This window comes from Cucurbita maxima, unplaced genomic scaffold (genome assembly GCF_002738345.1).
Source record: "Cucurbita maxima cultivar Rimu unplaced genomic scaffold, Cmax_1.0 Cma_Scf00001, whole genome shotgun sequence".
In the NCBI taxonomy this organism is placed as follows: Eukaryota; Viridiplantae; Streptophyta; class Magnoliopsida; order Cucurbitales; family Cucurbitaceae; genus Cucurbita; species Cucurbita maxima.
The window spans coordinates 7142216-7158312 of NW_019272017.1; the positions used below are offsets into that span (position 1 = coordinate 7142216).

Genomic DNA, 16097 nt, shown 5'->3' on the forward strand with positions numbered 1-16097 from the left:
AAAAAAAAAAAAAAAAAAAAAAAAAAAGAAGTAAACAGGGCAGAGCTCCAGCTCGCAATGAAATGGCGGGGAAGTTTTGAGGTCTGACGAGTCCGTTCGTTGTCTGTGCTACGAATCCGTTCGGTGACTGAGCGAGCCTGCAATTAATCTGTTAGTGCCCATCCAGATTTTCCCTAGGCGTTGTTGATTGATCGAAGCAAGCAGATTTCATATTCTCCGGCAAGGTTAAAAGCTGTATTAATTCTCTTTTTAATTATTTTCTCTTATTCCGATTTTTTCACATCCATCTCCATGAAGATCATTACGACATAGAGTTTTAGTTTCCGGTCGCTTTCTTATATATTTGGATGTTCGATTTTTGCAGCCATGAGGAATGGCTAAATTAATGGCCGATACTCAGTAAATTGAAATTTTCTCTGTCGTCATTCATGACAACGAAACATACTATCGATTGAGTAGATAATAATTTTTTTTTTCTTTCATGTTGGAATAGTTTGTTGCTATATCTGCTTGAGAATCAATTGGATAGGTATTGGTACAGGGAATACAGCGTAATAAGGCCAAATTTAGTTTTTATCTTAGTGGTTAATAAATTTATCTGGGGCCTTGTGGCAGCTGTATTAGTCTTTGAATGGATTATCACAACCTTCAAAATCTATGAAACAGTCGATGTCACGATTTGTAATAGTCATTGATTGGGTGGCTATCCTTTTGCTTTTGCTGCTTAGTGATCAAAAGAAAAAAAAAAACTGCATCCAGATCATGTTAAGGATTGTGGTATTAGCAATGTAACGGTCCAAGTTCACCACTAATAGATATTGTCCTCTTTAGACTTTTCTTTTTGAATTTTCACTCAAGATTTTTAAAACGCATCGCTAGGGAGAGGTTTTCACGCCCTTATAAAAAATTGTTTCATGGGTGGGATCTCACAAGTAGCCTCGGGAAGAGTTCTTCCCAGGTTCAAAGTGATGGATAGAAGATTCTTTTTATTGAAAATCTAGTGATATGAGGTGTATAATGTAGAAATCTTTTCCTGGCTAATCTACTCCTCAAGCTAAAGGGATCTAAAGTGATTTTTCCTTCCAATTTCCTATATGTTTCGGTTTGGACATCTAGACCTCACATTCTTCTAGAAATTCCTTCTGTTGTCTCTGGAGTAATGACCCAGTAGGAAGCTGATCTTGTTCTTGTTCAATTGCCAGGCTTTTAGTTTGATAATCTTTATCTCTTTCCTCCCGTTTTTTTCTTTCATATTTGAGAAATACCCTTTTGTGCTATGCTCTGATATGCTTTAGTAGTTTAAAACTTCAAATGTTTAGTTCAAAGGGGAGGTGCAGGCGGTTGAGTAAACAAGGTTTCCAATTTTAGTCTTTAAATGTTCATAGCCAGCACTCTCTCTTTCTGAAATTCTAAACTATTCTTGGTCAACTAACCCTTCAAGCCATTGTATCTGTCAAGAAGCCTAAGCAATAGCCGGTCAAACATTGACATACATGTAAATAAAAGGAGAAAAAGAAAGTTATTCATGTTGACTATTTTTTCATTTGATGTTCTTGAGATTATTTCTGATTTGTTTCCTAATCTCTTGTTTCTTGGATGGCTCCTTGTCTTGACTTGCTTCATAAACAAGGACTTCTCCTTATCTTGACTTGCTTGGAGGCCAGCTCATGAGGAGGCAGCTCGTTTGTTTTATCTGATTCAATTTGGAAGGCTAAAACTCATAAGAAAATTAAAAAATTCTTGTGGTCTCCCTAGTCCCTGCCCATGGTAATTAGCTCAGACAGAAAAAAAAACAGATAATATCACTGTTCCCAACACCCCTGTGGTGTAATCTCTCTGTCATAAAGATGCTGATTGCCTTGTTTGTATATTCTTCACTTGTGAGTTTGCCTCCAAAGTCCAACTGTACCTTTAACTTCAGTTGGTGCAACTCTTTTAATGCCATGGACACCTTATCCTAACTTTTTATCCGACACCATGTCATTTTTTTGTAATAGCTCAAATCCATTATTAACTCTTATTTGGACTTTTCATTTCGAGCTTTCTTTCAAGATTTTTATAATGCGTTTGTTAGGAAGAGATTTTCACATTCTTATAAAAAATGTTCTGTTCTCCTCCACAATCGATGTGAGATCTCACAATTTTATTGTTCCGAAGCTAGTTAAGGGTTAAGGCCATATTGTCCTCTTTAGGTTTTTTCCTTCGAATTTTTCCTCAAGATTTTTAAAATGCGTTTGTTAGGGAGAGGTTTCCACACTCTTATAAAGAATATTCGGTCGACGTGGATCTCCTAATTTTGTTGTTCCAAAGCTAGTTAAGAGTTAAGCCATCGATTGAGGATTATCCTTGGACAAATTTTCTGCTCAGCCTCTAGATGGAAGGCTTCTTTAATTAGTCAGTTCAGTTCTCCTCCTGTTTATGTCAACTTGGGTGTTTCTTTTCTAATCAACTCGACTTTTTTCCGGTGGAATTTTATCATTTCCTCAGATTCTCTTTCCATTTGTGCCAAAATGTTCCTCTTTCTCATCTGTCAGAGAGAGAGAGAGAAGAGAGATACTGTGTTTAATTACTGTGCAACTGACTGTGGACTGTCAGGAATCACGTTCAGGCTATTCTTGAAGCCAGCTTTTTGTAACATGTCCTGATCTGACTTCTGATCAAAGATTAAATGTACTTTTAACTACATTATATTTATTCTTGTCAATCATAGGTTGAATTGTGAGCTGGGGATGGGAAACTTTCTTTTAGATGTTTGGGAGAGACCATAGCCAATTTAGAACTTGGATCCTTCTGTTTTTGCTGCTTTAAAGATAAGATTAAAACTTAGCAGGTAGCCGTGTCACGGTCTATTTTGAACAAGCATGACCGTGATACGCTGCAATCATTTTTTGATAGGCCGCTCAGTTACGGTTGAAAATTAAAAACTGCAATTATGTTAAAAAGAATGATTGGCACGTGGCACATGTTATTGAACTGAAAAAAATGGAGACTGCTAGTCAAATGATCCTTGGACATGAGATAAGATAAGATATGTGTACGATTTTGTGAGAGGGTAGAAAGTGTTTATTTTAATATAACGCTCATTTTCGCTTATTAAAGCCTAACTTCATTCCTTAGCTATCAAAACTCATTCATGTCTTTTAAGTTGTCGTTTTATAATAATTTTGTTTTAAAAAATATTGTCTGTTTTTTACATTTTTTAGGGAGCAATTTGTGTTCTTAATTAAATTCTAATTATAAAAAAGTTAAAATTATGATTATGATTGACAGATATTTTATTTTTGAAAATTGTGGCACTTTATCATAATTTCTTTATAATAACTTTGAACTTGTTAGCTAAAGTTTGAAAATAAAATCTTTAAAAAAATTACATATATTTTTTAAATTTTAATTTGAATTTTGAAAATATTTATAACTACATTTCTTTCCCTAGAAACGACATCTCTTTATCTTAATGACACTACAAAAATATTAAATAAATGAAATTGGGATATGGATGGAACATAATGAAATAGAGTCACTTTGAGATTTTCTATGGAATGAGGCATGGAACGGAGCCACTACGAAGAAGTTATGAGAGTTACAAAGGAAATCTCGAGCTCATATTGGTCATGGGTTGAGAATGAGAATTGAATTCTCTGAAACCTGATTTACCGTTGTTCCTTCATTTAAAATTCGACAAGTCTTTGTGATGGTCAAATGCGATAGAATCATATTATGGTCTCGTGAGATTAGTTCAAACACTCACAAATTCAGGGTTTATTGCTTTTTTTTTTCTAAATTATTTTAATATCGTCGTTAAAAAATATGATTCTTTAAAATAAAATTATAAAATTAATCAATTCAAAGTGAACAATATCGTATTCCGAATGTCCCAACCGAGAATAAGATTCTCATCGATGATCGAACCTTTGAAAACCCAAGAAGGGCCAAACAAAACCCAGAACTTTCAACGTGGGTTCTGCTTACCAAACAGACCACCATTTCTGCAATCTCTAAGCCCACACTGGTCTGTCGGGGTTCCCAGGTTCTCCGACATGTCGTTTGGCCATAAACCCCGTAGTTTAGCTTTCCTCGAAGACGGCGACAAAACCGGTCGTCGACATGAGACAAATCCACTGTCTGTCTGTAAATGCACATTACTGAATTTAGCCTTCAATTCAGTTGTCTGCTTTTTAATGGACATTTAATTGATTATGTGTAGTTTTTAATTATAAGATATGATTCTTGAGCCTTACGGCACTTATGCCATATGATTTAGTATCTACCTAACTCATAATAATATTCATTTTTCTCTCTTGGATTTATGTGTATGTCACGGGGAATTTATAAATATTATTTAATATAATTGCTACTTTTAGAGTAATTATATTAGGCAAAAATAGTAACTTAATCCAACTGAAAAAAAAATATTTCTTAAACATTGTAATTTTAGTCGAGTCAGTTAAGTTATTTATTTAATTGGAGAGGATCACTGGTAGAAAACTTTTGTGAGATGTCCTTCTGCTCGAGCTTTTCAATCAACCAATTCCGTGACTTCAAAGACAACTCTATCTTAGATAGAACCATATATCACTAATTAGTTGAATGAGCCCGATTAATATTCAGTCAATCCAGTTGGTTGTTTACGCATCTCCATAAGATCCTTCATACAAGTTATTTGTTAGGAGTACTACTAATCAATAGCAAACTATAACAAAAATGTACTGATTATCTGTCTATGTAATTTGGTCATTCAATATATTTAAAAAAATCTTAATTTGAGTCATAAAATATTCTTATCCGTTAAAGACTTTGTGAAATGTGTACCTACAAAATAATAATAATAATAATAATAAATAATAAATAATGTCCCAACAAATATATGTTAATTATTTATAATTAATCTTGGAAAACATGAATGATATGGACACTATACCTTAGCCTAAGTAAAAAAAAAAAAGTTAAATATTTAGTAAAAATAAATATACAGAAATTTGGACCACCAAGAATGGCACGTGCCGCCCACGAGCAAAGCAACATTCTCTACTTTTTGTCAACATGCTGGATCAAGCACCTGCCCAGCTTGAATGTGTCACTTTTTTTAGGATAAGACATCTTAAGATATTTAACTTTATAACTTTCTCTCTCTTAGTTTTATTTTATTGAACGGAGAAGGTCATCATGTAGGGCGTAGGGCGTTGTTAGTCACTAACCATTTATTCGTCGATTACTTTCGAAGGAGAGTATTAAGTCAATAAGTCGATCCACCAGCAATCTTCGTGACGAAAAAAAGCTGCTCTTTTAGGTTAATTTTTAAAAGAATTTATGTAAGATTTATTATTGATTTTCGAATTGACTCACAATCTAGAATTTATAGCCGAAAAATTACATAATAGAATTTCATTTTGTAAGGGATAGAAGAATTTCTCGATCTACTTAAAACTCCAGTAAAAATATCTCGAACATGCAAAATAAAACTAATATTTTATGTCTGAAATGGGAGTTTACTAAATTAAAATAATAATAAATAAATAAAAGTTAGGAAGAGAGTGAAATCCAAGAGGGCCCTACAGAAAGCGAAAGAAAAAGTTAGTTTTTGAAGCGTAAAGTAAAAAGTAAAAAGTAATTATAGTTTTCTTAGTCTCCCCACTCCTAATTATTACTTCAAATAAATATCAGTTTTTAAAAATCAAATTTTATCAAAATTAATCAAATAATAATAATAATAATAACTTACATAATTATATTATTTTCACTTAATTAATTATAAAAATTTATCAGAAAATAATTTAGCTGAAATTTAGGGAGTTGGATGGTGTGCTTCATTCATTTAGGTTGGACTGCCCTTTTCAATGTACCACTCATGTAGTATTCTTCTAAAATACTTATTCTCTCTCATCAACCTTAAGGGCTCTTCCCCTAAAAACCTACCCTTTCTATTAAAAAAAAAATATATTATTTTTTTAATTTTCTCGAACAATTATAATCTTAAAACAAATCTCGAAAATTGACGTGGTTGAATTGTAAATAAATCAGTGAATTTCACCCAGTTTTTTGGGACCTCACCAGTTTTCACAACTCTTTATGTTATATCAAATCGTCTCCCGCTTTTTGTAATTATTTTAGTTAAACTAAATAAATTTCATTAATCCGGCGAAATACCCATTTTTTTTAAGATTGTTTCCACATTTTTACAATTTTTTTTTCTTTTAGTTAGATTTTGTCCCTAAATGGGCACATTAAATACATATATTTATAAATACAAATTAATTAATTAATTATTATTTTTGTTATAGTACCCACCGCCAGATATTATATATATATATTGCTTAAAAAAAAGAAAAAAAAGCAATTCTTTTTGACTTGTAATTATAAATTTATTAATGATTATTTGAAATATTTAATTTTCTCTAACTGTATATATATATATATATATATATAATAGACTAAATAATGCATTTTATTTGGAGTTTTCTCGTGATAAAGTTGATTTTATAATATTTATTTGTTTTTAGTCCAAACAAAAGGTGGGACAAATATCGCTAAAGGATTTACTATGATTCCTTCTTTAAATAAAACCTTCTCATATCCAATTAAATAACATTTTTAATATATATATATATATATATATGCATCAATAATTTAGTTTTAGTTCACATTGTTTGTGTGTGTGTTTTTTTTTTTAATTTCTATTGATTTATTTATTTTTCTATAAAAGCTTAAATAAGAATTTAATTTTATAATTTTTTTTTTTTAATTTCTTGTAGTCATGATTATTTGTGGAGGATTCCATTAAATAACAACTTTGGAAAAATTGGGTAAAAATATTAAATTAAAATAATAGTTTTCAGTTTTTTGGCTAAAAATTAAAAGGTATTAAAAAAATAAAATGAATAGTAATAAATTGTATGTAAATAAGTCTATACTTTATTTAAAAAATTATAAATAATGCATAGTTTTTCTTTTCATGTTAGATTTGACCAATATGATTAAATATAGTGAAATTTGTATATTCCTTTTTAGACTGTAATTACAAATAATCTATTTACTTTATAATAAACTGAATTTTATATATGAAATCCATGGTTTTTTTTTTTTTTTTTTTCACATACATTTTTAATTATATTGATAAAATCTAAGTCTCGATACTTTTGTTTGAACATTTATCTAGCCCATACCCAAATGAGGATGGGCGATTTTTATATTCAATTATTGAGATAAATTATTTGTTTTATAAAATACTCGAAGAATATTAATATTTTATCGTAATCATTTATAATTTTTTTATAAAATTAAATGATCAATTTTAGTAAATTTCTAAAATAATGATCAAATATAATTTAATTTGATAGGATGTGAGTCTAAAATATTTAGAGAATTTTTAATTTCATAATAAAATAGGTGTAAAAGATTATTGAAGAGCATTGGAAGGGAATTTTTGGGTACATATTATATAGTTTGGATAAAGCAAATTAAAAGAAGTCATCAATTATTTTATTAAAAGAAAGAATTATGTTTAGATGCGATGAATTAATATAAAAACATCGCTACCCAAGAGATTTTAAAAAAACAAAGAAAAACACGAAAATTAAAAAATGACGTGTCAATTCTTGGTAGGTCGGCGGTTTCTGCTCTCCTCCCCGGAGCCCCCTCCTCGGTCTCACAAAATACAAAACAGAAAATAAAAAAAAAAACACAAAAAATAGTGAGAAATTCAGAACGAAGATCTCTCTCTGTCTCTCTCCCCCTCGCTCGCTCGCTACGAGCATTTCTCTCTCTAAAAAACTCTCTCTCTCTCAAGCAAATTTATAAATTTGGTGATCATTTTCCCATTTGATCTCTCTTTTTCTCTCTGCCTCTCCTTGTACAACTTCTCTGTGTAATTCTTTCGCCATTTTCAGTTTGTGTTTTCTCTTTGTGAGGGGGAATTTTAGGGTTTTGTTTCTCATGATTGGTCAGGAAATAGACGCGCAAAGAGCTTCAGAGGTTTGTAATTGCCAGTGAATCTCATCATTCCTACTCGTTTAATCTTAATTTCTCGTTTTAATCCCATCGTCTTTTGTCTTCCGTTTGTTTACTTTCTTATTTGACTGTTCATGATTTCAAACTGATCTAATTTGCTCCTGGGTGTGCAATGTTCTCGTCGGATCTTCGTTTCAATTTCAGTTTTGATGATTGATTCTTTGGATTCTATTTTTATCAGGTGGTTTGTTGTGGAGCCCTTTCGGTTTCAATCCGATTGTTTAGATGTTATGTCTTTATTGGGTTCGAAAATATTGTTACGGATGGTTTGTGTTGTGGAGTAATTCAAACGTGTGATTTTTTTAGTTCTGGAAGGAAGGGATAAGGGTTAATGGTTTTGTTATTGTTGATAGAAGGTCGAAGGTTTTGTTTGGGGCGTTGTTTTGTGCCAGATGCTGGCATTAGGGTAAGAGATTGCAGAGGATGACGGATTTTCAATCGCTACAACAGAAGCCTGATTCTAGTGATGCTCGAGTGGAATTAGAGCGTGGACTTGAGGAGTTAATGCGCGGGCATCTGGATGAATGTATTCCATTTGCGTCGTGTAGTTCTGCTGCCAATCAAGAAGTTGAGGAAGAAGAAGGTGATCAGCTTCTACGGAGGAGAAGGCGATCTGATCTCGAGGGTGATGATTTAGCTGAGTCTTCAGCTGCACGCCGTCGTCACTCTCGAATTTTAAGCCGCTGGGCTGCTCGGCAGGCACAGGAAATGATAACGACAATTGAGAGGAGAAATCGTGAATCTGAGTTGATGGCACTTGCAAGAATGCATACCGTTTCAACGCTTGATTCATCATTTTTAAGGGAGTCCCAATCTCCAACTTCAAGACAGCAGACTGCCGTTGAGACTCCATGTCCACAAGCTTCAGCAATATTACAGATGTGGAGGGAGCTGGAGGATGACCATATGATAAATCGGGCTCGTGGGAGGGTGAGGGAAAGGTTGAGGCAGCAAATAAGTGTTGAATCTTCTACCACTATGTCCAGTACAAATATGTCTGATAGTCGGGAGAGTGAGAATCAGGGAAGCGTGGTTGATGCAAGTGAGAGTGAAAATGATTTTGGGGCATGGAATCACGATCAAATTGCACCGCAGCATGTGAGGAATGAAAACAATGGTTCTACCAGAGAGCAATCTCCTGATCTTGGCGAAGTTGAGAGGGAGAGAGTGAGGCAAATAGTACGGGGATGGATGGAGAGTGGAATTACTGATCCATCACCTAATGTTTCTGAGAGGAGCACAAGATCCAGAGCTGAATGGCTTGGGGAAACAGAACGTGAGCGAGTTAGGATTGTTAGGGAATGGGTGCAAATGACCAGTCAACAAAGAGGAAGTCGTAGTGAAAGGAGAGAAGATCGAGGGACTGGACGGGGTGCTCGAGTTGATAGAGGCCGTGATGAATTGGTTGCTGACCAGGATGAAGGCCAAAATGAACACATTCGCAGAGATTTGTTAAGGTTGCGAGGAAGACAAGCAGTACTTGATTTACTTGTAAGAATAGAAAGGGAAAGACAGGGTGAACTTCAAGGGCTTTTGGAGCATCGAGCTGTTTCTGACTTTGCCCATCGCAACCGAATCCAGGTCAGCTGCCAAGTGTGAATGTTGTTTTGTTTATTCTACCTTTCAATGTTCTAGTTCACTTATGGTTAAAACTAAAATTGATTGGATTTTGAGTTTGACTGTTAAATTATTCTGCACCCTGCTTCATTTGAATGTGAAGCCCTTTAAGACTTTGGAGCGACCCCAAATGTGGGTATTTCAATTACATCACAATCTTGATGATCATTTTTAGTTATGCTTTATATTTATCTCTTCCACATCTCATTGTTCCATTAGATTTTATTTGCACTCACAGCTATTATATGAGCACTAATCCTTTATATTTCCCCAGTCATTACTTCGAGGTAGATTTTTGAGAAATGAAAGAACTGTTGAAGAGGAGCGGCCTCCTTCTATGGCAGCAAGTGAATTAGTTCAGTTACAGCAGCGACATACTGTTTCTGGTTTAAGGTATGTTGTGTCGTGAGGATGTTTCATTTCGTTTCCTTTTGTGTTTACTATATATTGTGAAAATAGGTATTTATGTGTATTCTAAGCATTGTCATAATATATTTTTAATCTCAGTTATTTTTCTGAAATATCCTGTGAGCCTTGAATCATGTCAAAAGGACCTTCACATTTCCAGATTTTCGCAGTCTGATTTATAATTCATGCTAAGTTTGTCAAGATTATTATTATTTGGGAAATGATATAGTTTTTATGTGTGTGTATATATATATATATCACTCAGGGAGGGATTCCGCTCTAGATTGGAAAATATTGTTCGTGGTCAAGCAGACAACCAACCTGATAATGCAACTAACAGTGACATGAATGATTCTAGAAATGATCGAGGTCGAACGAATGGTTCACAGAACGTCCAGCAAGAATATGTACAATCACAGCCTGAGAGTCAGGTAGCTGAATCCAATCAGCTGCCCGATCAAATTGAAAACATGGAAAGCAACTCAGAGGTAGAGAATATGAATCAAGATGGGGACTGGCACGAACAAATTTCTGAGGATGGTAGAAGAAACTGGCAACGGACAACTTTTGGCCCACTCACTGAGTGGAGAGATGATAATGCTGAGGATGTGACAGCAAATTGGCAGGCGAATTCATCTAATGATTGGTCACCACCCAGTACACAGGGAAATGCAGAAAGAAGAGAAGTTCATCCAGCTGAACCTGCTGCAGTTTGGCATGAGAGAGGCACTCGAGAAGCTGCTGGAAATTGGTCGGAGGGGCCCTCTGCTCATTTTAGAAATCGTCGGTCTGTTCCAGTGCGACGGTCCAACAGGTTTCACCCACCTGATGATGATAACGTTTATAGTATGGAACTTCGAGAACTCTTAAGCAGGTGGTAATCATTCTCATAATTGTTATTATTCATATTTGCAGGCATAGACGTATTTATGCATTTGATGTTTATCTTTTTGTAGGAGAAGCGTTTCTAACCTTCTTCGGAGTGGTTTCCGTGAAAGTTTGGATCAATTAATACAATCGTATGTGGATAGGCAAGGTCGTGCTCCCATAGATTGGGATTTGCATAGAACTTTGCCTTCACCAGCTCCTGCTTCTCCACCACAGGATCAGGACCAACAGAGGGATGAACAGAGTGACGTACAAAATGATGCTGTAAATAGACCCTCTCTGGTGCTTCCATCTCCACCAGTTCCTCCACCTCAACCACTCTGGCACCATGACCTGCATCATACCAGCTGGTCTCGTCATACCATGAATCGTTCAGAAATGGTGAGCTGCTGCTTCCTTTTAATTCTTATCCTGGATTTAGATTTGGCAATGTCTATAAAGGAGGCTAACATGGCTCTATTTGTTATGGGGGAGGGAGTTCATTTATTCAATGACCCAGGAAACTGTAGAAAATTGATCTTGGAAGTAATAGCGTTACCTCTCTCTCTCTCTCTCTCTCTCTCTCTCTAAACACACAAGCACACACACTCTTAGTAGGTGAAGAAATAGTTGAAGCTTTATTGGACTGGCACTCTACACTAATCAAGTCTGATTTTAATTGCTTCCAGTTTATTTCTTATCCAAAAAAATTGATTCCAGTTGATCTTTAACCGAGAAGCATTGTTCTTCTACCAAATCTGATATTCGTTTGTGAAAAATTTCCTTGCCTTGAAGCTATTTATTTCAGAATACAGATCGTCTGGTTTGAGGGTTTGTGATAAGATTCGTTACTGATTTTAGCAGGAATGGGAGATTATAAACGATCTGAGAGCAGACATGGCAAGACTTCAACATGGCATGACTCACATGCAGAGAATGTTGGAGGCTTGCATGGATATGCAGCTAGAGTTGCAGCGATCTGTTAGACAAGAAGTCTCTGCAGCATTAAACAGATCTGCTGGTGAAAAAGGTCAGTTTACATTTTAATGCAACGTATTGTTCTTGTATGTTGTAGAGAAACGCCTCAACACGAATTGCCTCCCAATGTAGGTCTAGCCACTGAGACATCAGAAGATGGTTCTAAATGGTGTCACGTGAGGAAGGGGACTTGTTGCGTCTGCTGTGACAGCCATATCGACTCTCTCCTCTACAGGTATGCCTTCAGACTCTTAATTTTAGAATGAGCTGATAATATATATCTTAACTAATTGAATGATGCGGAATGAACTGAAGATACCAACTGTTAAATGGAATGGAATTCTTACTGCAGATGCGGACATATGTGTACTTGTTCAAAATGTGCCAATGAGTTGGTCCGAGGTGGTGGCAAGTGCCCACTGTGTCGAGCACCGATCGCCGAAGTCATCCGGGCATACTCGATATTGTAGAAAGAAAGGAAAAGGCAGAAACAAGTAAATTCAGTTAGGTGTGGAGCTCCTTCAATCCGATTGGAGGGAGGTAGTCATGTTGGTAAGTCCTTTATTTCTTATAACACAGATGGGAGCCGTGAGATTTAGCAGCGTCCGGTAGGTGCCTCTTTGTTGTTCTCAGATTATATATGTAACATTATTATCTTGCGTTGTATAATTGGAATGCCACATTGCATGATCGATTCATCATTTTTTTTCACGTAAATAAAAGCAAATGTAAGTCCGAAAATTCTTTTCGTTTCAATTTATTAGTTCCCAATGCTTCAGGCCTAGTACTCGCTAATGCTCGTAGCGTTAAAATCTGAACTCTTTCCTTTGAGATCACAGGTTCAAATCTTCTAATGATTTGAGAACTTTTTTAAGTTTTTTTTTCTCTCCACAGCTAGATTGAGATCAAATTTGTGAACAAGAAGTTAAATTTTAATGAACTTAGATATGCAATCAACAATTCAAATATGACAATTTGAATGAAGAAATAACTTGAGCAAAGAAAGGTTGGGAATGAAATGGCAGTATAAAGAGTTGACAAGGAAATTAAAAGGACATAAGATTATGAGCTTTGAGCCCCATCGCCAATATCGCCAAAACAAATAAAGCATATTCAAACACCCCCCCCTTTTTCTTTTTCTATTTCATTTCAGCTTTGATTGCTGAAGCCAATTGGTCGTAAGCCCGGGTCCAGGCATTGCCCATTTCCTCGCCCCATTCCTCTCCCATTCCTTTCTTCACGGTTCGCAACAATGCCTCTTTCACCACCTGAATGCCTCGACATTTCAGGTTTAGTTGCCACTTTAAATTATTAAAATTAGAGTGGTTCGGTTCCTAAACTTTGAATAATTATTTAATAGGTTCTTAAATTTTTAAATTTCGATTTCGAGTGACCCATTCCTTTAAAAAAAATTAAAAAAATTAAGTGATTTGAAAGGTTACCTCAAAATGTGGATCAATGACTCCATTACGAAGGTGGACAGAGCCCAAATACTGTAGGGTAGTCTGAGAGACCACCACTTCCCCCTTCTCTCGCAGCTGAATGGCTGCTTCACATGTCTGCAATTTTTTCACTTTTTTCTTTTTAGTTTACAATCCAACAACATTTCAACATTAATCCTCTTATATCCAAGCATTTGGTTGAGTTCGAGCTTACATTTTGTAGCGTTTGGAGTTATGAAACTGAGCTTGAAACCCATTTGTGAAACTATGTTTTAATCTAACCCACTAATTATTAGTGGAATTTTCTATAAATGTTGTAAAATTAACTTGGTAGTAAAAACACACAAAACTCACCATCTTGAAAACCTTAAGTGCATGAGCCTTAAGCTTAGGATTGTTCTGAGTAACCTCTTCAGAACCCTTCAAGAAAGAAAACATATCCTTTGCTGCTGGAGCTATCTCCAATATCCTTCCATTATTACAGTAAAAATAATAAACAAAGGAAACACCATAAATAAATAAATAAATAAATAAATAAAAGGAAAAATGCTTACTGAGTAAAGAAATGAAGGCTGTAGAGAGGCAAATCCTTCTTCAAAACATCCCATGATTCCTTCACCAAACCTTCTTCCTTCTCTGTGAATTCCATTTCTCTTTCTCTCTCTAAAATTTAAAGGATAAGGTGCTTTCAGTACCCCTCTCCAATTTCCAACTTTTCATCACTCTCATTTTATAATCTATTTTTTAAATTCAAAAATAGTTTCAAAATTATTATTTTTTTTTTTAAAAAAACCAGTTCACGTGACAAAATCAGGATTAATTGGGAAAATCCCAAGGATTATGGGCCTTGTTTTAACTTTTTCATTTAATTTTTTTATAATTTTTTTATATTTTATTATTATTATTATTATTATTTTTGTAATTATTCCATATGGATGGCTACAAATGAAAGCTGAGATAAAGACAATATTTAAATTTTTGTCCTCCCGATGAATAATTTTTTCATATCAATTAATCCCTCCTTAGTCCTTATGGGAATATATCATATCCTATCTGTTATGATACGACATCGTATCTCACAGTCAACGCCACTAAATCAAGACCATCATCTGATACATTATTTATGCTCTAATTTGAAAGCACGTCAAATTTGGAGTTATGGTAGTGCACGTCTTTATTTTTAAGATAACCGTCCTAATCATAATTCTATTTTTAATAATCGTGTTAATCATAAGAATTTTTCGATAATCGTGCTACCCAAATAGCTAACTCAAGTAATTAGCAAATTTGAATACTCAATCATTTATATAAATATTTTAGATCAAAAAATCTATTTAACTTTATAATATCTATCCATCAAACCCTTAAATAAAATAAAATAACATTAAATGGCGAGAGGGTGACAGAATGGATTAATTGAATTTTTGTTAATTTTTTAAATATATGTTTTTAGGAAATGAATTTATTTTCAAGCATGAGAAAAGGAAAAAAGAAAAATGGTAGAATGATGACTTGTTAATGGGCCCGATTATGGTAGAAATGAGGCCCATTTTTTGGGCCTTAGCCCACTCACCTAGTGGGCTAAACTTATCACGGCCCTCATAATCCTTCAATATAAAAACATAGCAAATCTAACAATTTAATAATACGATTATACAAAATATACTGAATATTTAACGAATTCTAATTTTTAATTTTCAATAAATAAATAAATCAAAGTATCTTTTTATATTAATGCATTATAGATAATTACTAGTTAAAGAAACATTCAATTATTTTTTTTTCTCTTTTAATTAAACTCTTATCAAATAGTTTAGATTAACAAAATTACTTGCAATTTAAATCATACAAATGTGTAAACAGTTCTCTAATAATAAAAAAATGTAAATATTAACATCAATATAAAATAAGTCACTATTAACAAAATCACAACCAAACATTATAACATGTTTTTCTGATTTTAAAATTAAAATTTACCAATAAAATTACTTATGACAGCAATTATTTAAAAAATAAATATAAAAAAAAAAGTTATAATAGACCAAATGAGGAAATGATTGAAATGGCAGAGAAGACCAAAACCAATTATAATAAATAACAAATAATAAAAATCGAGAAAGAAGAACAGGAAAAACACAGAGATTCATCTGTTTTTTTTCCTTTTGTCATTTTCTTTTCCAGCTTGGTTTTCAGTTCCTTCCTCATCAAATTAAGCTTTTTTAAAATATAAACATACGTGACGAGGAAGATTAAAAAGGAAAAAAAGGAATAATTAATATTATTTATTTATTTATTTTTGCTTTGGATCGGATCCTAAATAAGTAAAAAGATGGGGTTTTGCAGACATTATTAGCAAGCTTTAACATCACGTTTTAGACCACTTTTTTTGTCCCATGTTTACATCTTTGATTCATCTTCTTATTACTTTTCCAATCCCATTATTTTCTTAATAATTCTCCCTAAACTAACACGAAATGAAGATTTAAATCTTTGACCTCTTTGTCGAAAGTATATTTTTTACTTATATTTAGCTGTACTCATATTAGCCCGGAGAATTTGATGAAGCTACACACTGTAAAAATGGGATAATATCAAAATAATAATTTGTTTGAAATTTTGTGATTTTGGAATAATATTGGAATGTTTTCCATAAAATTTGTGCCTATAGTTTTGTCACTACTTCAGTATTAAATTATTGAAGTTAATGATAAAGAGAGACAGTTATTTAGAATCCAAACAAATATTGAAAAAGAGAGACAAAAAAAAAAAAAAAAAAAAAAA

General features: G+C 33.6%; 2 protein-coding genes across 5 annotated transcripts; one reads left to right on the forward strand and one right to left on the reverse strand.

The window, feature by feature from the left end:
- The first annotated feature begins 7659 nt into the window (after positions 1-7659).
- Positions 7660-12615, forward strand: LOC111489929. 4 transcript variants are annotated; one of them, XM_023138443.1, is made up of 8 exons: positions 7660-7968; positions 8149-9585; positions 9896-10014; positions 10295-10903; positions 10986-11298; positions 11758-11926; positions 12007-12109; positions 12227-12615. In XM_023138443.1, exons 2-8 carry the CDS (start codon positions 8428-8430, stop codon positions 12342-12344), a joined length of 2589 nt encoding a protein of 862 aa, XP_022994211.1. In that variant the 5' UTR covers positions 7660-7968; positions 8149-8427; the 3' UTR covers positions 12345-12615. The 4 variants fall into 4 exon arrangements, with proteins under 4 accessions (XP_022994211.1, XP_022994134.1, XP_022994376.1 ...); XM_023138366.1 differs by having other exon boundaries at positions 8186-9585; XM_023138608.1 differs by having other exon boundaries at positions 8186-9585; positions 11761-11926.
- A 269-nt stretch (positions 12616-12884) lies between these two features.
- On the reverse strand, positions 12885-14041 carry LOC111482997 (non-symbiotic hemoglobin 2). The gene is made up of 4 exons (XM_023129067.1): positions 13871-14041; positions 13671-13785; positions 13317-13433; positions 12885-13142 (listed from the first exon to the last, which is right to left on the reverse strand). The coding sequence occupies exons 1-4, from the start codon at positions 13963-13965 to the stop codon at positions 13014-13016; spliced, it is 456 nt and encodes a 151-aa protein (XP_022984835.1). The 5' UTR covers positions 13966-14041; the 3' UTR covers positions 12885-13013.
- Between the last annotated feature and the right edge of the window lie 2056 nt (positions 14042-16097).

Bases quoted from the DNA above. Each gene is read 5' to 3' on its own strand.
- LOC111489929 (XM_023138443.1), top strand. From the start codon at position 8,428: ATGACGGATTTTCAATCGCTACAACAGAAGCCTGATTCTAGTGATGCT. The intron at 9,586-9,895 runs GTCAGCTGCCAA...ATATTTCCCCAG, and splicing joins CCCATCGCAACCGAATCCAG to TCATTACTTCGAGGTAGATT. The intron at 10,015-10,294 runs GTATGTTGTGTC...TATATCACTCAG, and splicing joins CATACTGTTTCTGGTTTAAG to GGAGGGATTCCGCTCTAGAT.
- LOC111482997 (XM_023129067.1), bottom strand. From the start codon at position 13,965: ATGGAATTCACAGAGAAGGAAGAAGGTTTGGTGAAGGAATCATGGGAT. The intron at 13,786-13,870 runs GTAAGCATTTTT...TAATAATGGAAG, and splicing joins AGCCTTCATTTCTTTACTCA to GATATTGGAGATAGCTCCAG. The intron at 13,143-13,316 runs GTAACCTTTCAA...CGAGGCATTCAG, and splicing joins TCATTGATCCACATTTTGAG to GTGGTGAAAGAGGCATTGTT.